Below are 25,095 nucleotides of genomic sequence, written 5' to 3'. Positions count from 1 at the left end.
AAAGAATTATTCCAACAAAAGGCTTCTTAGAGACCATTTCTATCAGTTTGTAATAGGCAAGTCTTGTTCTTTTAACTACGCTTCTATGCACTCATCCATTTCCTTCCCCTACATTTCCTCATGATGTCTCCATTCCATTTATTTCTATAAGGGTTTCCTGTCTCTAGTTTGCAGAACTAGACCACCTGTATTTGGCTTCAGGAACAATAGTCAAAATCATTGTACTGTTAGTTGTTGACCAAGAGAAATTCTTAGTATTAAAACTTTAGATTTCTTAACTTAGTACTGTACAAATGAGAATCAGGAAGACCAAGAAAATGCACTGACTCATAGACCACCCCATACTTCATTTCTAGAGACGAGCTATGGAGTTAGGTTATTTTTCCCAGTTCAGTTTATTTTAAAGCACATTTTAATCGATGGTTCATTTACTTCTAACCCAAACATACCTCTTCAATGTCCTAATATGTCATGACCTTTTTCTCTACTAAATGGAAAACTTAATGTAATATATTAATGTCACAAAAAATAATTTCTTTGTGTGTGGGGTAAATCCAAAAAAGTCAAACTCAGAAAATTTAGTGGATAAAAATATGATATTATAAATATTCAGAATAACTCTCTCATGTGAATTTGTTAGGGAGCTCAATTTCTAGGAAAATAATTATTGTTCTCCCTTATAAGACTCACTGCACTTTCAAAATAAAAGTAGCAATCGTATGGAACTGGCATAATTCTACAATGTTTCAAACACTGCTTGATGATGAACCATTGATGACTAAACAGTGATTCACTTTTTATGTTTGTGAGTGAGTGAGTGTGTGTGTGCATGCGTGTGTGTGTGTGAAATCATGTGTCTGTGAATCTTACTGTAAACTAACCACGGAAAAAAGAAATGTAAAATAAATTAAGATGATACAAATATGCAGCAGAATTTCCAAAAAATTCATTGCATAAAGTCTTGCTTTATTCTTACTCATAATTTGTAAATGTCGTCTATAAAATTCAGAAGGATTTTAGTAATGTTCAATTCTTACATCACTCTGATTATCTGATTTTATTTTCTTCAGTTGTTTCAGTCTTTCCTTTTTTCCTGTTTCAGTTTTATTGACAATTCATTAAATACAGATTAAGCAACTTTAAACCCTCTAAATATTTTCTAAATGGTTTTTCTAAAAAAGTCAATAGAGAGATATACTTTCCTAATCTGTAATTTAAATACTGTAGAAATCTTCAAAATATAGTCAAACGTAAATAAATAGTAATAATAAATAAACATCAAAGCAATTAAGAAATACAAAAATATTTGATAATATTTTGTATATTTATGTTTTCCATGAGGACTTGTGTAAGAGGAATTGTTCATTCACTCGCAGTTAGGTATGCTATACTATAGTGCATACAAAGTTGACAAAATCACTATGAGGCCAATAATGTGTCTTTCATGGAAATAATCAATAATTGTTTCATAGTCCCCCCTTCCTTGTGTTACCAGTTAAATACAGGCAACAGACACTTAGTTGTTGAGTATCATCTTTAATGTGCATTACTGACTCGATCAATGTATGAAGCATGGTACATGTCACATATATAATCTAACCGGTCTAGTCTCTCTTTATTCATTTTACTGTGCTCTCACTAACACTGACAAAGTTGGGTTTATTACATTAATGGATAAAAATTAAATTCTCTCTAAATTAGATTAGAAATAAATGTATTTCTAAAGGATAAATGGTCTATATGTACATTAATGAAAGATATCTTATGCAGACTATTTTAAACTGAAATATATCATCAGAAGGATATTCTTCATATGTATTTACATTATTTAATAGGTTTCTTAGCTTAACTGTGTTTTATCATATAGTGTACTGGGTTATAACTAGCCCTCTTTCAGATTTAACCATGTCTTAAAACAACTTTATTCACTGCCCACATGTCTCACACACTTTTTCTCACACACCATGAAAGAAGCTGCAAGTAAAAAAAGTAGATGTCTACCAAATTATATCTGGCTTGTTGTAATGCAGGTACTAATAAAATTTAAAAAAAATTAAAAATCAGGGACAAATACTTCTAGGACAAGATGCCAGAAAAAAAAAAAAATAGGGTTTAGTAGGGCTGTCATAGGTAGAACTGGAAATCTGATTGCCCTACTTTAGAACACCGGTGACAATGCAAAATGATCACAATGATTATGTGTAAAGGGAAGGGCCAATAACCCAGAACGAATATGTGTATACTGAATCCTCTCACCCTTAACTCCTATTATTCCACCTTAAGACACCATCCTGTAATTAGAATTGAGTAACTGATGGCAACTCTTAAAAATTTAAATTGACTGGATTCATGAAATTGAATTAGCAAGGAATGTAGACCAGAGAGTGGGAAAAGCCTTCTCTTGGTGACTGAAGGATCCAAAGGTCATTGTGAGTCTCTGAGTTGAGTCAGCATAGCTTGATCACAGATGGACAAACTATTTGGAAATGCAAAGAGCCAATGATTGGACTCTTGCAGTCTGAAGATCTCTTAAATCAGTTGGTATCTACCCTGTTAAGTGAACAAAAGTTTAATTCTAAAAAATTATTATCTCAGAATCAGATTTTAATAAAAGTAATTTCTTAGTTTACTTGTCCCGATAATAAACTTACAACATAATATGTTGTAATATATCAATTCTGCATTCTATCCATTACATTGATAGTTGATATTGTTTGCCTATATTACCCTTGAGAGATTTTCTTCAAACATGCAAAATTTAAATCAGTTGTGTCTTTCTAGATAGCTTTCTAGAATCTTAAAGTTAGTTTTTGCAAAGGACTTTATAAAAATAAATTTAAGACGATATTTGACTATGCCCACTTTATCAGACATATCATATTGCAAAAACTTATTTTATATAGGTGATGCAGCATGTAAACTTGTACCAAATGCTTGAGAAAAAAAAATCACATTGATTTTATTCAATCTCAAAGCAGCTTCCACACAGTTGCAGGATCTCTTCTTGTGCAACGTCTCTCCTCGTGTCTTTCTTTTCTTACATGACTGACCAATCTCATTGATTCTAATTCAGCAGTCAACTAAGTTCTAACAGTTCGGTCACCCTGTATGTTTGCCTTTTCTCTACCTAAATTCTCTACCAAGGGGATCTCATCCTTTGTCATGTCCTCCATGCCAGCAATATGCCAATAACTCCAATATTGATATATGCAATTCTCCTTACCCTGCAATGGAAATTTTTTTTCCCAGAACATGGCATGGCTGGCCTCTTTGTATCATTTCCTTCAAATGTCACTTCCTAAATGTCCCCGCTTCCTCCAGTCAATTAATCATCATCATACTTTACCCATACTTAACACTTTTTAATAACATACAATGTCAAATATTACCTGGCTTATTTAAAATAGTTATTTACTGTTCGTGTGCTATAACTAAAATATAAGTTCCATACTAGCCATTACTTCATATATTTCCTTTACAACTGAATCCCCAGTCTTACAAAAAGTTCCTAGAACATGTGAGGACCATAACATATGCTAGTTGAAGAAGAAGGAGGAAGAGGAGGAGAGAAAGGAGGAGGAGGAGGAGAAGAATGGAAAGGGGAAAAAGAAATATCACTGCCGGGCTTCCCTGTGGCGCAGTGGTTAAGAATCGCCTGCCAGTGCAGGGGACACGGGTTCAAGCCCTGGTCCGGGAAGATCCCACATGCCACGGAGCAACTAAGCCCGTGTGCCACAACTACTGAGCCTGTGCTCTAGAGCCTACAAGCCACAACTACTGAGGCTGTGTGCCACAACTACGGAAGCCCGTGCGCCTAGAGCCCATGCTCCGCAACAAGAAAAGCCACCGCAATGAGAAACCTGCACACCCCAGTGAAGAATGGTCCCCGCTTGTCACAGCTAGAGAAAGCCTGTGCACAGCAAAGAAGACTCAGTGCAGCCAAAAATAAATAAATAAATAAATTTATTTTAAAAAAGAAGAAATATATCACTGCCTAACTATCAAATAGGACAATATTAATGTGTCAATTATATCTAAGGACAGTTGGTCTTGATACATGCTACACAGCTAAATTTGCTTAGGCTGTTGTTAAAAACCTATGTTCTGAATACATGTAGAAATAGGTCTTTAAATTGTTACCTGGAATGTTAAAAAAAATGAAGAATCAGGAAAATATATAATGGAATATACATTTTTAGACTTCCTGGCTAATGAATCAAATGTTTAGGTAAGGCAGTTTTAAAGCACATTAGCATAATTTAAAAATGACAATTATTAAATCACATTGAAGTTTATCATACTTAAGTAAATTTTGTTAATTAAATTTTACTATCTGTTGTATTATTAAACTTTTCTGACAAAGAATGAGTGGACAAATTTTGTATAACCATACCATAATTTTCCCCCTATTGGAAAGATATGTCTGATTTCCAAGGCAGTCAATTATTACATCTCATGGAAAGCATTCTTTTCTACAAGTATTATATTTAAAATATTTATTAAAGTGACATTGGGTTTGAAAAGAACTTAAAAATGGATATGGCTAAACAGAGGTCTTCAACCATCTTGTTTTGTTTTTAGTTTTCATGTTCTGTTGTTTGGATGCATCTAGGATTCTAGTCTTATAAATTGTTTCTCCTATTTTTATGTGTGACTCTTTCAGGATGATCTTATGTATTTTTTGAGATACAAAAGAATAGTTTGTTTTGGAAAGTAAATTCTTTTATTGAAGAAACCAATAAGTGAACAAGCTAAAGAATTTTATGTATACTCAAATAAACTTTTCTTTCTATTGAAGACTGAAATTATACTTTAACAAGACAAATTACTTAATATATAGTATGATTATTTACAAGATTTTAATCATTAGTCTAATTTTTCAAATATTTTACTTAACACATTTGCAGAAGGAAGTACCCATGTAGAACGGTAAATAATTCACTTCCAAAACATATGCTCGAAATTTTAAATCTGTTTTCATTGTTAATAGGTACATCTTTGACATAAATTAATATGCAATACCTTCTGGAGACATCTCTGGTACAATGGCCTCATAAGGTTCATCTAGGAATTTTGGTTCATTGTCATTGATATCCGACACTCTGATGACAAACTCAGACTCAGGTTCCATAGCCCTTCCAGTAGTGATGTCTATTACCTGGGCTCTTAGAGTGTAGAGGGACCGTTCCTCTCTATCAAGCTTCTGTACAGCATATATGTCACCTGTTCTTTCATCAATGACAAAAATACTTCCAGCTCCAGCTCCCAAAAGCTTGTACTGGAAAGAGTTGTTCCCATTGTCTAAATCAGATCTTAGCTGCAAGTGCAAAGAGAGATAATTTACTTTCCAAACATGTTAAGACAAATTTTAATCATTGCATCTTCATGTCTGTTAATTATTCCCTAAGTTAAGAATTCCATATAATTCCCATATTATATTAAGTGAGGTAAAATGTTAAGTTTAAGATTAAAATCTATCACCAGGCAGAGAAGTCTTTGAATTTTCAACGTAAAGCGCTATCAAATTTCATTACTCTAAACAGATGATTCTAATTAGAAACTATAATGATTGAAAAACAAAGCCCCTTTTATACATTATGCACAGAAAAGTTGGTTCGTGTTTACTCTATATGATTACACTTTTAGTCACTAAAACCATACTCTCAAATATTTATATTAGATCAGGGCCTAGAGACAGAGAGCTAATGATCTAAAATAAATTTAAAAAGTGATGTTCTATCTCTAGGCTAAAAACACATAGAAAACATGGAAATATTAGTAAGAAAATTAGGGAGCATGTTGAGAAGATGATAATAATCTCAATCATCCATAAAATCTACAAATTGCTTTATATTAGTCTTCTCAATTAATCCTCAAGCATTCATTGTAAAATACACATTATTTATATAATAAATTCTTTCAATAGAGAAGGAAAGTGAGACTGAAAATTTTAAAAACTTTCACAGAGTCACATGGTTTTGGGGTAGAATTATGATTTACACCAAAAGGCCTGTTTGATCTCAGATCCTCCCTTGCAAACCAGTACGTAACATGGTCTTTTAGTCCTTGAGTTTTAGCCAAATTAGCTCTAACTCTTCCTTTCCAACATAGGTCACTCAGTTCTCAAATGTACTTCTTTTGTCCTCACTATTTTATTTATTTAAGAGCAAAGTAAATTTGTTCATTATTCATAGTGTGAATGGAATTTTGAATTTTATATATAAAAAAGATGTTATGATATAGGTAACATTGTATGATTTTTCATATCTAACTTATTTTTACATAAAGAAAGGAAGCATTAGAGAATAATCTCTTAATCATTGTGAATCCATGGTTTTCTTGATTCACCATTTATGAATATTCCCTTCTTCAAAGTAAGAGCTTCTCTGAAAATTTACAAAGTTAGCCAAAATATACAACCTTAATTCCATAATTTTTCTGATAGCTCAAAGTACAATATATTATTCTGGACTAATTAATAATTTTTCTATATGATTGTCGAGAATATCTAAAGATATCTAATACAACGAATTTTAATAATTTTAATAATGTGTTGAACATCACTGCTCTACAATGAAAGAACCAAATTGGAGATAATAAAAAGATAATAAAAGAGTTACAGCTTTTAAAATTTGAAAGTCCTTCATTACTCGTAAAAGTGAAATCCCCATGCCCCAGTGATAAGAAATTGTGGAAAACAAATGTATTCTCCAATAAGTATACCAAATGAAAGCAATGCGTAGCCCCTGGTTTCCAAATATTATTCCAATGTAGTTTGAAAATTTGAATGTTAGAATGAAGACTAGTCAAATTCAGTCATGAATAAATGTATTTCAAGTATATTCATGTTAATTTTCATCGATCAGTGAGCTTGATCTTTTTAAGGACCCATATTTAATTTAAAAAAAGTTGAACATCTTCCTCTTGTTGTCACAAAATGCATAAGTTCAACACATTTCAATTTTGTGGATTCTAGTGTTATAAAATTTTCTGTACTTCCATTCAAAAATTTTTTTCAATTACAAAGTTACTATCAATTTGGCAAATCAATATGACTAAATTTTTACCTAATTGTGCTTTCCAAATTTAATCTCTTTTAACAAACAGATCAAAAAGAAAGTTATTTTGGACACATCAACTACATTTTATTTTTACCAGCTCTGTTATTACAAGCATGTAAGTATTCATTATTACTCTCTTTTAAACCAGTTACCTGTATGTGGTTTAAGCTTAATGAGGTTGTTTAGAGGAAAAAATATCTGTTAGAATATTTTCATAAATATTTTTACAGAATGAAAAAGAAGCAAAACAAACCGCTATATGAAAGGAGGAAATGGGAGATATGTGTAGGGAGCAGAAAATGTGAGTTATTCAGTGACTGGTCCCTGTTCTGACTGCATTGATGCACTTCCCTGTAGAGCCTTACCACTAACATTTGCCTGCCAATAGTAGCATTCTCCTTATTCAGTGGTGGGAGAGCCTATGGGGGTCTGTGGAGTCCACTGTAAATATGGCTAGAGACTCAGGTAACTAGCAGACACTTAACAACGGACCTCACACCGTTCTGCCTGTGCTTTACCTGGAGTCATCTTAGAAAATAAAAAGGGATGAGAAATATTACTTATAGCAGGCAGGCACGCGCGCATGCATACACACACACACACACACACGATTGAAATCTGTTTGCCTAAAACCCTAATCTAAGCCTTTGGTTGAATGTACTCATTTATTTGGCTGATGGGACAGATGAACTCATGGAATCCAGATAACACACTAACACTGCAGCTCTCCTAAAAGGGCTAGAAAAAGAGAGTTAATAAATTTTGAGTGCTTCACCCTTTGGGTCCAATTAAATTTTAGTGTCAGTTAATTAGTGGTTAAACTTATTTCAGTTCATTCATCCAGAGAAAGAGCTTTACAGAGAAGGACATGATATTATAACTACCTCTGTTTGAAGAAAATCAAATAATAATAAAACCCAAAAACATAAATAGGAAATGTTTTGTCTCATTAAGGAAATTTTCTTAAAATGTATTCTTATAAGAAAATGAAATAATTATTTGTTTTACTTCAACTTCACTAATCAAATGAAGTGTGTAGGCTCTTGAAGCTACATAACTGTAAAAGGATTTGGTATTAATCTGCTTCATTAAAAATTAATGAGGGGTAAATCAACACCTACTTAGCATAATGGAAAATCAGGCTAAATACCGTTGGTAAACATTACTGTTCTCCGTGTGGTGGCTTTGATCCATTACCAAAAATAACACCATCACATTTCCAGATGTTGATAAATGCTGCAATTTTGTATGAGGTTAAAGTGAAATTTAAAAACCAGAGCTTTCCCTCTTCTTCAAGTTTTTGCGACTATCTTAGGTGCTTGCAAATATAACAATCAATTATGCTGGTGTTTGAAGCTTTCTAATGGTTCCACTAAGAAAAACGGAGAATTCATCAAATACCAAAGCCTCCTTCACTCTTTCGATCAGATTTACAAGGTTATTTCCTGTAGCACTTTCAGAAAATCAGTACCTGGCCAATGTGATGTCTAGTCTTATTCATTTCTTCTGGTACAAAAAACTGGTTCCACATCCAGCCCCGCCTCACTCTCAAATGAGATCCCGCTGGGTGCTTAACTTCCTCTGTTTTAGAGTTTTCTGTTGCTATAAGGCAAGGCAATAGGAGAGGAATTCCCAACGTAAAAGGCAGCAATAAGCAGAAATTCATTCTGATCTTGATTCCAACTGGTACTCTTCAGAGGAACAGTATGTTGCAAACAAAAATCTTATGTTCCCTTGTAATATTTTTAACTCTTAGGTATCTTTCATATTCCTAGAGAACAAAAAACAAAACAAAATTCTCGACATTTAAAAAATAACATTTTCTCACGTAATTGTTAAAAACAGGATACAACTTTTGCATCTGTAAAAATGGAACAGAAATATACACTCATCTTCCAGTTAAGCTACTTAATTATGTTTTGTAACTCAACAATAATTTGAATGGTACAATTACAAATTTCTGCTCAGTCACTGTAGTCATAAATTTGCCTGAAGGTTGAAAAGTTGCTCTAGCAATCTCCTTGATTGATAACTGACACTGAGATATTTTTAAAAATTTAACCTGCTTACTTCTTCCTTTCTATCTCAGTAAAATTCAAACTATCCAATTAAATCAACCATCAAGCCAGGGAAAAATTTGACATTTTTCCTCTTTTTTCAATAGATACGCTTTGTCATCCACTTTCCCACGTTATGGTATTTTACATAGCTAATTAAATAGACGAAATGAAAATTCAGCTTAAAACCTGGGGGATTTAAACATTTACACTGATTTATACTGTTATAAAACATCATGTGAATAGAAATCTGTTAAGATATTTTTATATTGCAAAAGATATGAAAGAATGTTTTTCATCTTAACAAAGAAATAAAGCTATTTTAAAATAATAAATGAAAAATTACAGTGCTTGGGTAAAATGGCTGAATGTTTATAATACATAAAATGTAGATGAAAGGTATCTTTTAGTATTTAAATATTAAGACAAAAAACTCAAGCTACTGACTTTTCCATTTAAAATTTTCCATTTACCTGATATTGATCATACCAGCTCTCCATGAAATGATTGGTAATTCTCACCCTTATATGAAACTGAATAACTTTGCAATTTCCACATCTATATAGCGCCTCCGTATAACCAAATTGGATTTGTTTGTTTGGGATTAATGAAGAAAAATAATTTTGTCCAATCTACAATGCCATAATCAGCAGAAAAGTCATAGAATCTCTTTCTGTTAGGAGTTTTTCATATGACCTTGTTTTGAATTTTCTCCACATATTTTTGATTGTCCCTGACAGGTTTTTTTAGGTCTTTGGCTCTTGTTAGGAAGAGTTGTTAAAAACACCTAATTAAGAAAGAACACATTGTCATAAACGGGGATCCTGCAGTCCCTCTGTAATTCCTTCAAGCAGATGTATTCTTTGTTATAAGTTTACTTAATGAAAGTCATGAAGTAATTCAGCTGAGGTGAAAATTAAAGATGAATTTCACCCTTATGTTAAATATTTGAAATTCTTATGTCTGTTGCTTAGAAATAGCTAAAATATATATTTTGATAGCTAGTGAATAATGAAAACATTTGAAACAAGTACAGTTTTCTTCATGAGAAGATATTTTGTATACATTTGTAAAACTATCACTAACAGTGATATGAATTATGCTTAAAATGTTGGGTAAATAACATCTATGTTAACTTTATATTACGGTATCTTCATACATCTAAACAGAGAGAGAATAGTATAATGAACACCTATATACCATTACTTAGGTTCAAAATTATCAAAACATGGTCAGTCTTGTTAGGTTCAAAATTATCAAAACATGGTCAGTCTTGTTTAATCTATATACATATCCACTTCCTGATATTAAAACAAATTTCAAATGTCATTATCATTTTAACCATTCATTACACACACACACACGCACACAAACACACTTGGGCACAAATGCTATAGGACGTTTTTAAAGATCAAAATTGAATACTAAAAATTAAGAGTAAGTCTTCAATATAATCAAATATCCAACCAATGCTCAAATTAAAATTCTTTAAACATCTTTGAGTCAATATTCAGCTATGTCCACAATGCAGTTTGTTGAGACATTCGTTAAGTCTCAGTTAATCCACAAGATTCATGACTCTAAATTTAATTTTTCTTTCCATTTATGTCTTGAACAAACAAGGTCATTGATCCTATAGAGTTTCCCACATTATGGATTTTTCTGACTGCATGCCCATAGTGTGGTTTAATATAGTTCTTTATTCCCTTTAAATTAGTAGAGTCTTGATTAGATGCAATTTAAAATATTTGTCAACAATACTCATAGCTGATGCTGTATATTTCATATTCCATGATATCTGGAGGCACAAAATACTTAGTTTTGTCATGTTTTGTTTCCTGTCCTGAAGTTGTTGTTCTTGTTCCTAAGATTCATTAGTAGATTCATGTACTGTCATTTGAATCATTTATTATGAATTTCCTAGTCACCCTTTCTTTTAAAGTTTTACCAGTTATTGATGACAATTGTCTAAATCAAATATTTCAGTGACCATATGATGAAACACAGCAGAAAAAGAAAAACTCAAAAAATGAAACTCCTAGAATTGAATGATATAATATCTGAAATCCAAAATGGTTTTATCAAAAGATTGAACATTACAGAAGAAAATGTCATTGGTTTAAAGATTGTTTTATGGAAATGATTCAAATTAAAGTAGAAAGATAACATAGACAGTAGAAAAAATAATTTTTAAAAATAGAGAGAATTTCAATAATTATGGGACAATCTCAAATAGTATAACATATATATATAACTGAAGTCCCAAAAAGAAAGAAGAGAAAATAATAGTGGCCAATGGTTTTTCAAATGTGCAGAACAATATCCCACCCAAAAAGACACTCAACAAACACTAAGCAAGAATAAAACAAAACAAACAAAAATCATGTTATTGTAAAATTACTAAAAATAAAATATAAAGAGAAAATATTAAAAACTCACCAGAGAAAAAAGGGAAATAATAAGAATATCCATTAAATGTTCATCAGAAATAATGTAAGACTGATGGCAATAGAATGACATACATAAAGTTCTGAGACAAAAACTTTTAACATGTAATTACATATCCTTCAAAACAAGAGTAATATAAAGCAAATTAGAAGAATTAATCAACAGCACAGTTGCACTATAAAAATATTAAGTAGAAACTCTTCAGAATGAAGGACATATGAACCAATATAAAGTAATGAATTTAGAAGGCAATATTAAATATATAGATAAATATAAAAGGCTATTTTTGTTTTTATTAATATTTTGAAAATAATTCACTATTTATAAATTAATAACAATATTATGGGATATATAACATGTAGAATATAATGGCGCAAATAACGGGATGTGGGAAATTAAACTATCTGGTGGTCAACTTCTTACATTATAGATAAAGTGATATAGCAAGTATTCAAGTAGACTGCTGTGAGAAGTGAAGGATGCACATCAAAATCACTAGAGCAATCACTGAAAACAAACAAAGGGCCATATTAAGTGACTAAGAAAGGGAAAATAAGATTCTAAAAATTACCTTTTATTAGTACAATAATAAACAGGAGAATAAGGGGAAAGAAGTGAACTCAAGAGTGTATAGCAAATTTAACCAAATGAATCATTGCATTAAAAAGAGATTAATAAAACACAACAAATAATATGCACTGTTTGTCAGTTTTGGATTTAAAAACTTAACCCAACTATGTACTAAAGAAATAATTTAATTATAAATACACAGATAGGTTGTAAGGACAAGGATGAGAAAAGATATACCATAAAATAATAATTGTAAGTTAGCTGAAATGCTGTATTAATATCTCAGAAACAAGACCTCAAGACAAGAAGTATTACCTGACATAACAAGTGCATTTATAAAGATAAAAAAGTAAATTAATCAAAAAGGCCTAACAGTCCTATGTGACTGAAGTTAATACCAGAGCTTTAGAATACATGAAACAAATATCAACAGTGCTAAGGAGAAGTAGACAGTTATAATCGTGGAGTAGGTAACACTGGTTTCCTCTATTGAAACACCAATAGGACAAAAAAAATCACTGACGTATAAAAAATGTTAAAAGTACCATCAATCAACATAAAATAATTAAGACTATAGATTGCTGCACCAAATGGAATATAGTTTCTTTTCATGCACTGCTGGTGGGAATGGAACCCGGCACAACCATTGTAGAAAACAGATGCGCAGTTTGTTTAAAACTTAAACATACGCTGACCGTATGATACAGTCATTCTGTTCTCAGATATTTGCCCCAGAGAAATAAAATTATTTGTCCATACAAAGATGTTTACAAGAATGTTTAAAGCAACTTTATTTATAATAGCCAAAACTGGATACAAATCAAATACCCACCAACAAGTTAATGTATTAACAAAGTGTGGTATGTCCATGTGGTGTAATAATGCTCAGTAGTAAAAAGAAATGAACTATTGATGCACAAAGTAACATCTCCAATAGTTATGCTGAGTGAAAGAAGCTTGACAAAAAATAATTCAGATTGCATGTTTCCATTTATATATAATTCTAGAAAATTCAAAACTATTACAGGGACAGAAAACAGATAAGTTCTTGAGAGAGAATAGAGATGGAGAGGAATAGGAAGAAGGTACTACCAAGGGTCACAAGAGAAAATTTGGGGGTGATGGCTATGTTCATTATCTTGATTGTGATGATGGTCTTACAGAAGTAAAAATATGTCCAAAAAATGAAACCAAAATAACCAAACAAATCCAAATTGTTAACCTTTCTATGGATTTTCTACCCACCTTGTGATCTGTGGAACAGCAGCATGTTATTAAAAATGCTGAGTCTTGAGCTACTCCAGATATACTGACACTGAGTCTGCATTTATCACACTATGTGTGAGATCGTATACACAATGAATTTTAAATAGCATTTGTCTATCAAAAAACTGATATAGTTTCTTCATGTCAGTAGTTTGAGAAAAAAAGTGAAGGGTTTTAAAGAAGATATTATAGTAGATTAAAAGATGTTTAAGACACAAGAACAAGTGTAAAACGGAGACATTATCTAGATCTTGATTTGTATAAGCCTATTTTTATCTTAACATTTTTATGAATCTGTAATATTTAATATAAGTTGGTTATTAGATGATAAAGAGAAAATATTGCTAATTTTGTTAGTTATAAAAGTTTCTTTGTGGTCATACTGGTAATTAATATCCTTGAAATTGGCTAATAAGTATTTGCACAGCTATTTTTTTATTCTTCACTTGTGTTTAAAACACATATATTGGGGCTTCCCTGGTGGCGCAGTGGTTGAGAATCTGCCTGCTAACGCAGGGGACACGGGTTCGCGCCCTGGTCTGGGAAGATCCCACATGCCGCGGAGCAACTAGGCCCGTGAGCCACAACTACTGAGCCTGCGCGTCTGGAGCTTGTGCTCTGTCCGCAACAAGAGAGGCCACAATCATGAGAGGCCCGCACACCGCGATGAAGAGTGGCCCCTGCTTGCCGCAACTACAGAAAGCCCTAGCACAGAAACGAAGACCCAACATAGCAATCAATCAATCAATCAATTAATCTTAAAAAAATGTATATATATATATATATTCAACAACAACAAAAATAAAAATGATTTATTTTGCATTTTTTAAATCACTATGATGGACCAAAATTATTAAATATTTTAGTACCAGCCATTGATGAAAATATACAGAAAATAGAACTCCTACACAATGTTAATGAAGTTGAAAATTTGGACAATCATTGTGGAGATAATTTGTCCAAATTTAGTATATTTAGAAGTTAGCTTAATCTATAAACTAAGAGCTTCTTTTTTACTGCTTTACACCTAGAAAAATTTGTCCACTTAGAGGCAAAGATCAATTGGATTAACTAGAAAAAATGTATTAAAAAAAAGTTCAAATTAGGGCACCATATGATACAAGATAAAAATGTTTCAAAGTTGTAAGGTGATGCCATGTGAGACTATTCTCATAAATTGATTTTGTAAAATAAGCCTAGGAAAAGAAAAACAACACACAAAATTTATTATGGTAATTAACATGATAGGAGAAAGAGAAACTGGTTTAAAGTTTGAAGTTGAGAAGCGTCTGTCACATTTTCCTCCCTCTAAAGCAATCTAAAGGTGTCAAATCATAATATTCATTAAACCTGGGTGATTTTTCTACCATATGTTATTTTTTTTCAGTTTAAGTGTATGATTGAAATATTTAAAGTTAAACTATCACTATTTCATATTCCTATATCATAACAAAACAGATACGAATACCCTTTCATTTGAACCTCAATATAAAAATAGAGGAATGAAACGGTGGCAGTAAGCATGCCCGAATGATGAACTATTGTGACTTCGTTTACACTCTTGTATATTCCAAATATTCTATAATGGTCATACATTTCAGGGGAAGGGAAAAACGTTTCAAATAATAGTCCACTTCTGATTGAAGAGTGTTGACAGCTGTCAGCAGTGCCAGTCTGAGAAATATTCAGGGCTGAGTTCAGGCTAATAAGGAAAACTGTTATCAGTTAGTATGTCTGAAATGGGCCCTAGAGAAATCGCCAGTGACCTACATCTGCAATCTTGGTTATATTTTACAGTCAGGTGAATACGTGGATACGAATCTGCATAATATTTCAATATGAAAAAAATGCGCTAACACTGTCTCATGTTAGTGTGTTTGGATATCATATCATTGCCAGTATCTAGGCATATTTGTAAATATTAAATAAAATGTAGATTATAGTATATTTCAAACTACATGATGTATAAAAATAAAATGGCATGGATACTAACACAATATTACATAATAAAATAATTATAATAATATTTGAGTAACATTACTGTAAGCATCAACATATTATATCCAAGTAGAATCACATGATTTTAGTATAGAAAAGTATATTTCATGTAATACTTTACATTCACATATGAAGAAATGTCTATTCAGAAATTTTAAGTGACCTGCATAGTACCAAATAGAGGTAGGAATGGAAATCTAATTTTAAGGGCATGGAGTGTACAATATACATTGTGCTTTACTGAATGGAAGAAAGAAAATGCATAGATATCTAACACTGTGCATGACATCTGTCACTGATAGTTCACATTATTGAAGTTGAATAAAGATCTATAAATTGCATATTAACATTTGGACCAGTCTTGAAACTAGACATAATAAAATGTTTTCTATTATCTCCTTTTGGACCATCATTTTCCCTCTTACTCTAAAGATTCTTGGGGTCACAAAAAAAAAAAAGGGAAAGAATAAGTCAGAATGATGGATTTGGTGGCTGTGTGTGGGGAGATAAAAGTTGGAGCTGGGGAAATGTGGATGGGATAAATATAGAAACTTAATCCTATTTGTGATCTCAAAAATCAAGGGAAACTTGGCAGTCTCTTAGAGTGACATTATAAATAAAGGCTTTTAAATGGCTTTCTCAGAACTGCTAATAAGAATATAACAAGAAATGAGTGGATATAGCTTGCAGATATAAGTGAGAAGGAAGAAAGACAATTTTTGAACCAAAAATTATAATTAACCATGTGCTAGTTCTTTATTAATAGATCTAGAATGTTAAAGACCTTTTCTTTGTCCCATTTATAAACTCTCATTAGACTTACATTTTGAGTATTTATTGTGGAATTAAAAGTGTATGCCACACATGAAGCAATATAGTGTCAGAACACCTGTATGAGAATCTCCTAAGCCCTCTTTGAACTTACAGCCTTCCCCATTCACTATGTGTGTAGTGTCCTAAAATATGGAGTCGTTCCATTCCTGGTCTGGCTGTTGTGAACTCTGTTCTGGAGTAGTGGGGAGGGCTGTGGATTAACGAGCCCCATATTTGGAGTGCTTATGTGTTGACAAGATTGAACCTGACCATGCAAAATATTCTAGAATGAGAAGAGACAGATTCCAGTTGATGAAATACACACTGGCAAAATCTCATTTTTAAAAGTCTCATATTCTACCTTTTATTCCCCTTCCACAAGCTACCAAACTATGATTTATTCTTATAATTTCAAGGCTAAATCTTGGTATGCTTCTGTGCTGAAGATTTGCCTAAACTCCTTTTGGACTATATTCCTCACTACATGTTGCCAATGCAATTAATATGTATAGAACTTAATTATGTCTTTACTATTTTTGTAACCTAATTTTAATTTAGCCATTGCATGTCCATAGGCTATTTCTCACACTTATTTTCTTGTGTGACTGCTGTGAAAATACTTTCTTTTTTTGAAATCTTTTTCTCTTAATGTTCTTGTGAAAATATATAACATGGACATATAAAACAGTGCTTTAATTCTAACACTTCAAAAGGTATTCTAATATATTATTTCTGGAGGTAAACCAATATGTATTTGTCTATATTTTTCTATCATTATATAATTTTAAAACACTGGAAAATCACTGAATACCCTATATACCATTTGGAGAAGATATACAAAATTGCTCTCAGAGTTGACAAAGAAACAATTGAATAAAAACAAATTTCAAAATTCATGTTAACATAATGTTATTCAGCCATTATGTTGCTGTAAATGTTGTGCTGTAAAGTCATTTAATGAAACAGAAATATGCTGCAACACTTTGTTAGGTGAAATAAAGAAATTAAATACACAGAAAATGATTCCATTAATTTGACAATAAGTGTAGACAAATTCAGAGAAGAAAGCCTGGAAGACTATGCCCTCAAATGCAGATAGAAATCATCTGTGAATTGAGGAATTATAAATGTAGTAAAATTAATATGTATTTCTATTTTTTAGTTTTAATATTTATTTCATTAATACATATATACACAGAGTTTTATAATGAATTATATAACTATTTTACATAGATTAAGGTTATGTAGCACCGTAATGAAGATCAAGAGTTTACTATTTCCTGACTGAGGTTATTCTCCCAAATATGTTGAAATGAAATGTTCTAAAGGCTGCTTGACGGAGTGAAGAGCACCACCTGTGGGGCAAGGATGACTATTACTAGACCAGCCCTACCAACCAATAGCTGTGTGACTTTGGGCAATTGGCTTAACCTCTGGGTGCCTCAGTTTTGTCACATGAAAAATGAGGATGATAATAGGGCCTATCCCTTCAGGTTGTTATCTTGATTATATGAGTTGATGTACCCAGAATATTATCTGACACATAGCATGTGCTATGTATTTTATTTATTTATTTTATTTTAAAAAATTTTTTCCATGACATTAAAATTTTATTCTTTTTTTAAACTTTTTATTTTATATTGGAGTATAGTTGATTAACAATGTTGTGATAATTTCAGGTGTACTGCAAAGTGATTCAGTTATACATATATATATATTTTTCAAATTATTTTCCCATTTAGGTTGTTACATAATATTGAGCAGAGTTCCCTGTGCTATATGTGTTATGTAAGTATTTTAAACTAGCTCTATAAGAATAGTTACCTATACCTGGGTAGTAAAGATCTAATGATTTCTTTATTTCTAAACTTTGAAGTAGTCAGCTACTGTGATTTCTGCAAACTTCATGCACATATAAAAATTTTATATATGACTATTGCAAACATAGTGTAGGATACATTGTCCCTAATGTATGTGTTCTGCATGTATTTTCAAAGGATTTGAATGTCATTATATTTTTTCCAAGCATGCTAAGTGACTATGACAAATAAACATTGTCATGCTTGAAGAAATATGTGATATTGCATGGACATATACAGGCTGAAAATGATCCCAGTGTGACTCAAAACAATTATGTTTTCAAAGAAGACTAATCATGACTTAAGGGATGAAAAATATTATAATCTATGCACTTACACAGTTTGTAACTGAATCTAATTAGAAACTGTCTTTTCTATGACCTCTTCTTGGTTACATACAGATAATTATTCAATCTGTGAAAACTTATAAAAATGTAATGTATTCTGAAAGGCTTGTGGAAGGCTGAAACTAGGCTCAACTAAGCCAGCTTCTCATAGAGAAAAGCAGATGGCAATTAATATAATGTCTTTGTCTTCAGAAAACCATTGAGTAGGCTTGGCCAAAATAATATATCAAAAGACACATTTTGCAATGCTCAGGAAGTTCCAAAGCTCAAAAAAAAAAAATTCTGAAAATCATGGTTTCTAAAATACTACTTAAAAAATAAGATAAAATGTTTCTCTATATCAATTTAAAGAAGCATGTCTAACTTCTTATATTGGGATCTCAATGTTTGAAGAAAGCAAATTTTACAAAACCTCAGTGTGAAACTAATAGTAAAATGAGACTCTTGGGGCTGTGAGTGGTAATATTATCACAGAGGAAGTAGTTAGAGATTATTTTCCTTTTTCTATTTTAATTTGACTAATTATTTGTGAAAGAAAAAGAAAATGAATGCCTCTTAACAGCCCCCCTTATTCCATAAGCATCTTTATAATTCTTTATAGAGTAGTAACATAGGTGGTTGGGGGAAGGTTTTGGACTGCACCTTGAAGTTTACTTTTTCTATGTTGTAGACCCTGCCTCAACATTCATTTCAAAAAGAGGTACTCTATATTTGTGTGAATCTATTTAAAACCTTCTCTACTTACTTAAATGCAGAAGCAATAGAAAAATGTTAAGTTCTCAAACTGTTCTAGCTGAAATATCTTGCGGACTCTGTATCACCTACATTTCCCATCTCAATGTCTACCTTCATATTTCATTTGTACTTATTTTTATTTTAAACATTAGTTAATATGATGTTAGTTTTCAATGAAATAATTTGAATTTTCTAATCAGGGCTAAAAAAGCATCTGCAATTCCAGGACTTTGAAATGGTTGTTCTGTTTCTCCCATCTATTGTGACAATTTATTGCCCACTTGAAGGTTCTACTGCATCCCAGCACTCAGATTAATTACGGTGCCCAGAAAGGGATAATATGAGTAAGAGCAGCAATGAATAATATGGAAACGGAATTGACAAAACTTGATGGCTAATGGGATTTCAAGAGAGATTTCCTGTGTAGGGGATGTCAAAGGTAGGTTTGGAAATACTGAGGTTGAGATACCTGCAAAAATTACAGGCGAAGATTCCAAGTGGGCACTTGGTGATTCCAGACTCAGCAAAACCTGTAATTGTTATCATGGTATCTTCCCTTCCACCCCACTGCTCTAAGAAAAGCCTAGCTTTAATTCTGTAGGATTTCATTAACTATCTCTAACTTCTGGATAATTAGTAAGCTGAAATGACCGTGACTGGGATATGAAATAAGAGAGTAAAAAAGCAACTAAAATCTTTCGACCACTATGGTAGACATATCATGGTTTACCAATAACCCTACTACAACTGGGCAGGGTTATGAGATTAATTTTGTTAATGAAATATAAGTAAAAGTTATATGCCTATTTTTTCAGAACAGAAGCAGTAAAAGAACTGTGAATAATTCTTTTGTCTTTACCTTTCTTTTTTTAGACAACCAGATGCTGTAGTTATGAAATGGTGGAGTCTCAATCAAGCTTGAGTCACTGAGGGACTGCATCCCCACTGACTCTTAAGTGTTTGTGGTATGAGATTGCTGAGAACTTGGTTCATAGCCTAGCACCCTGATAAAATCACCAAATTTATTCTTGACACCATGGTAGGTCCTCCATGTATTTTCCTGTTAATCTTCCTTGTAATTCAAGGAGATACTAATTATTAACTTCCACTTAAAAAGAGAAGAAAGATCAAAGTGAGCTTATATAAACTAATGAGAGAAAGGGGATCACAAAGCCCAGCTATAGATAATAGCTGGAATAAAGACTTGTCAGAGTAATAGAAGAGATAAAAATGCCTAACCTGAAAGAATACAAGAAGTCGAATAGGGTCAGAGTTGGGGAGAAATATGATGTGCCCAAGGACAAGTACATTTGCATATTAACTTCAAAAACATTATTTCAAACAGCTGCCCAAGTTAAGTATTCTCAAGTTAAGATATGAAGCATAGGTTAATAGGCTACAAATCTCCGTAGCCTGTATAATTCAGTTAACTTTTTCTTGTGTATATGTCAAGTCTTGGTTTCTCTAGTTCAATCCAGTCCTGATTTTTCTGGGATATTTTCTCCACAATATTAGGTACTGAATTATTTCTTCTGCCATTTCTGCAGTATTTTTAAAGCAAATGGTTAAAATCTTTTATCTTGAATTTTATTTTTCTTTGTGATTTCCCCATTTGTTGGGTACATTCAATTTTGGGTACATTTCTCAAGCATTTAATACCAGGATATTTTACATGCATGTCAACAATCTATGAAATACTAAAATCAGTTTTGGATACGACACTAAAAATAAAAACTTGAAAGAAATCTTCAGTTCATCAGAGTTATAATGAACAACTTTTAAAATTAAGGTTAGCTGGGATAATGAATTTCCTGGAAAATAACCGATTTTAATCCTTTTTTTCCCCCCTCTGAGGGGCATAACCTATTTCTTTTCTTTCTCAGGTAATTAGTTAAGGTATTAATTTTTTTGTTTGGAGTTATGCTTGAATATAGATAGATAGACATTCAATCTGGTAGCATTCCCATGACTTGAGGTGGCAAGCATAAAATATTTTTATGTTAGCTGTTTTTAGTCTGTAGTGTTATTTAACATTTAAAACAACAGCACTTAATAGTTGGAATAAAGAAAAGTAGATGTTTAATTTTTACTGTAAATAAAGAAATGCTTTACTGTTGATTTTACTTATGTATGATTACAAAGATGAAAGGTAATTGAGAGTAGTATATACCAAAAGAAATATACATCTAAAGGTAAGTCTACATTCACACATACATAAAATAGTAGTGGCAGGTCTAAAATTTTCAAAAAGCAAGTGCACAAATACATGAACTATTCTCAAATATATATTTTATATCAAGTCCCAACACTCAATCAATATGAACAATCTGTTATACACACACACACACTGAAACAATGTATATATTTTGTTTTATTGTTGAAAACAATGTGTATATAATTTATTGTTTATGTTATATATAATGTTTATATGTAATTAAAGTGCTTATATGTAATTAAACATTTTATACACAGAAACATATTAAAAACAATTGGAATTCCATCCAAAATGCAGTGATTACTTATTAGTCTACTTTGATAAGTATTTTTACTTAAGCACACTGAGTGTTATAAAACTTTTCAAATATTAACCTTTTATTATATTTTGTTATTTTAAATAGTTAAAAAATCATAGATATACCTGAATCTTCAAACCACATGTATCTTCCTCCCTTTCCATCAAAATGATAACTATTATCTTGAATATGAAGAGATTTATTTCTATAGATTAAAAAAAACTTACTCTATAGATGTTTACAAATAAAATATATTCAGCGTTCAAAAATATGCATGAATAATATATTATGTAGAGTTTTGCTATTGAATATTTAATCAATGACTTAGACCTATCTATATTGATATATGTAGACCTAGTCCATTAATTTCAACTGATTTGGATTATATTGATATATGAAGAAATCTCAATTATATATCCATTGCATACTGAGGGAGCTGTGAGTTGTTTTCTCTTCATTCATTTACCATCAGTGTTTAATAAAATGCTTTGTACCTGTTACCTTGCATCCATGTTCGTGAATTTCTCCAGAAAAAAACACCAAGAAGTTAAATTTATGAATTATAAGGTCATTTTAAATTTTTATTCACCAGGTATTTTCAAATGCATTTCCCAATTATGTGTAGCTCTATTTCAGCTAGTAATGTCTAAGTGTTCTAGTTTGCCAATATCATTATTGATATGTAATTATAAATATCATGCAATTTTGTTAACACGTGAATTAGGAAGTTAAATGTTATGATTTTAAAATTTAATTTCTATATCCCTAATTAGTGAAACTAAACATTTTTTTCATAATAATCATTAAGTCCTTTTTTTCCCTCTGTGAATGACCTCATTTATTTATTTGTTTATTTATTTATTTTTAAAATTTATTTTCGGCTGTGTTGGGTCTTCGTTGCTGCACGTGGGCTTTCTCTAGTTGCGGCGAGCTGGGGTTACTCTTTGTTGTGGTGTGCGTGCTTCTCACTGCGGTGGCTTCTCTTGTTCTGGAGCACAGGCTCTAGGCACACGGGCTTCAGTAGTTGTGGCACGAGGGTTCAGTAGTTGTGGCTCGCGGGCTCTAGAGCGCAGGCTCAGTAGTTGTGGCGCAAGGGCTTAGTTGCTCCGCAGCATGTGGGATCTTCCCAGACCAGGCCTTGAGCCTGTGTCCCCTGCTTTGGCAGGTGGATTCTTAACCACTGCGCCAGCAGGGACGTCCCGACCTCATTTATTTTTGCTAATTTTTAATTGCTTGTCTTTTTCTAACTGATTTTTAGGCATTATTTACAGAAGCTAAAAAAAATTTTTAAATTGCTGATGAGGCACATACATTTAAAATTTCTTCCAGTTTAGGGATGTTTTTCACTTTCTTTATGGTGCCTTTTCTCATGCAGAAAATTTTAGAATTTTTAAAAGAGTCTAAATTATCAGGTTTTCATTTCTATGGTATTTTAAAGAAATCCTTTCCTACTCAAACATTGTAAACATTTTCTACTCTATGTTTCTGAAAAAATTTCCTATTTTGTGTCTCACACTTAGTACTTTTCATAAATTCACATGGAAATTTTTATTTCTGTTTTATTTGAGTTAAGGAATCAACTTTACCTTTGATCATATAAATGGTAATTCTCAGAAGATTATTTTGGATAACCCATAATTTCCTAATAAATTTATAATGTCACATTTGTTATGGACTAAGTTAAAGGCTCTCTTTTCTGTGTAGACTAATGACACTGTTTTAAATATTATATTTATATGTATTACTATATTATATCTATCTAGATCTACTAGTACTAGTATTTTTTTCTTCAAATGGTTCTTTAGCATTTTGTATACATTTTAAAATTAGCTTCTAAAGTTATATGAAAAAATCTGAATATGTGGTTGAAATTTCCTTGATTTTATAGATTCATTAAGGAAAAGTTTGTCTCTATCTTTACCATGTTGAATATTTTCTCCATTTTTAAGCATCTCATCATTTATTCAGGTTTTTAAAAATATTTCAATATGGTTTTTCTTTTATATTTTTCCATTACGACTTTGACCATTTATATGATAGTCATTCCTTAATACTTTAGAGTTTCTTTTGCCATTTAGATTACACCAATTTAACATTTAAACTTTTTTGACTGATGATATTTTTCTTCTTTTGAATCTAGCATAGTTTTTGAACTCTCCTATTAGTTTTAATTGTTCTTTTGTTCAGTATGAGTAATAATAATTCTATTTCTTCCTTTCTAACCACACTTCCTCTGAGCACTAACCCAACTCCTGAATCATAACCTCCTAATGATTACCTTACTGATGGATTCAATTCAGCTTATTTGGTTCAAGAAGAATGAGTAGAATTATTATGAATGGACACTTGTATGTTCAGTCCTATAGATTTCCACTTCCAATTTCAATCCCAGAGCCTGTAACCACATGCTTAAGTTGAGTGCAGGAGAGGAAAATTTAAAAAATTAGGGCCACACCGGATGCAATGGGCAGCAGACAAAGGCTCATCTATTTCAACAATGCCAAATAACAAATAATTTAAAAGTATGTAACATGCATGCGTACACACAGACACAAAATTCCAAAATTCTCACTTTTTTCCCCATCTTCACATGGGAAAGCTGTTAGTGCTTAAACATTAAGTGGCTATATATTGTCGAGTTTGTTATATATATCTTAGTAGGCTAAATAAGTTACTTTCCATTTCTACTTTTCAAAGAAATTTTGTTATGAATATGCATCTTTTTAAAATTGAGATTATGAATTGAGATTACCACATGGTTTCTTTCTTTTAGTCTGATTTGATAATTCGCAGAATAAATAGATTCAGTAATATTGAGGCATTCTTGCATCACTAATATATGCAAACAACTTTGTATATATATGTCTATATATACAATATATATAGAAAGTAATATGTAATGTAAATATGTATTATATAAAATATTATACATGACAATATGTTGTAGTGTAGGTAGTATAAATATTTTATATGGAATATACATTAAAATATATATAACATATAGGATATATAGCATATGATATTTTCCAGGTAATATCATATGCAAAATTATTCTACTATTTCTTCTCTAGACAGTCCTGGTTGGGTATTGGAATATCTTATCTATATAAATTGAGGAAATCTCGTGATTTGGATCACTATCTTAGGTTGTTTGAGAGTGGACTTGTTAATTGGTCCCAAGTAGACACTCTCTTTACAATTCATTGACTTTAATTGATTTTTCATTTTTATGACTAGAACTAATCAAAGTTGCATTATGCACACACACACACAAATTGTGTCTAAACAAATAGAACATTGTGTTTATTTCCAGGCTCCAGCTGTGTGTGTGTGTGTGTGTGTGTGTGTGTGTGTGTGTGTGTGTATGGAATTTATACAGGGTGAAAACTAAAGTGTAATTCATGCAGATAAACCACTGAAATATTGAT

The 25,095-nt window shown here is 31.6% G+C and overlaps 1 protein-coding gene across 5 annotated transcripts in view; it reads right to left on the bottom strand.

Annotated features, from left to right (window-relative positions):
* CDH19 (cadherin 19) overlaps positions 1-25,095 on the bottom strand; it is a 97,866-nt gene that overhangs the window by 51,442 nt on the left and 21,329 nt on the right. For all 5 annotated transcript variants that reach the window (XM_082355194.1, XM_082355192.1, XM_082355195.1 and 2 more), the window contains 2 exons: positions 8,533-8,832; positions 5,023-5,317 (listed from right to left, as the gene is read on the bottom strand). In XM_082355194.1, the coding sequence (XP_082211320.1) occupies positions 5,023-5,317; positions 8,533-8,727 (490 nt within the window). In that variant the 5' untranslated portion in view covers positions 8,728-8,832. The remainder of the gene's footprint in view (positions 1-5,022; positions 5,318-8,532; positions 8,833-25,095) is intronic.

This window comes from Balaenoptera borealis (genome assembly GCF_965194805.1).
Source record: "Balaenoptera borealis genome assembly, chromosome: 14".
NCBI classification, from domain to species: Eukaryota; Metazoa; Chordata; class Mammalia; order Artiodactyla; family Balaenopteridae; genus Balaenoptera; species Balaenoptera borealis.
The sequence above is the reverse complement of the archived record's forward strand: the minus strand, read 5'-3'. Positions and strand labels throughout refer to the sequence as shown.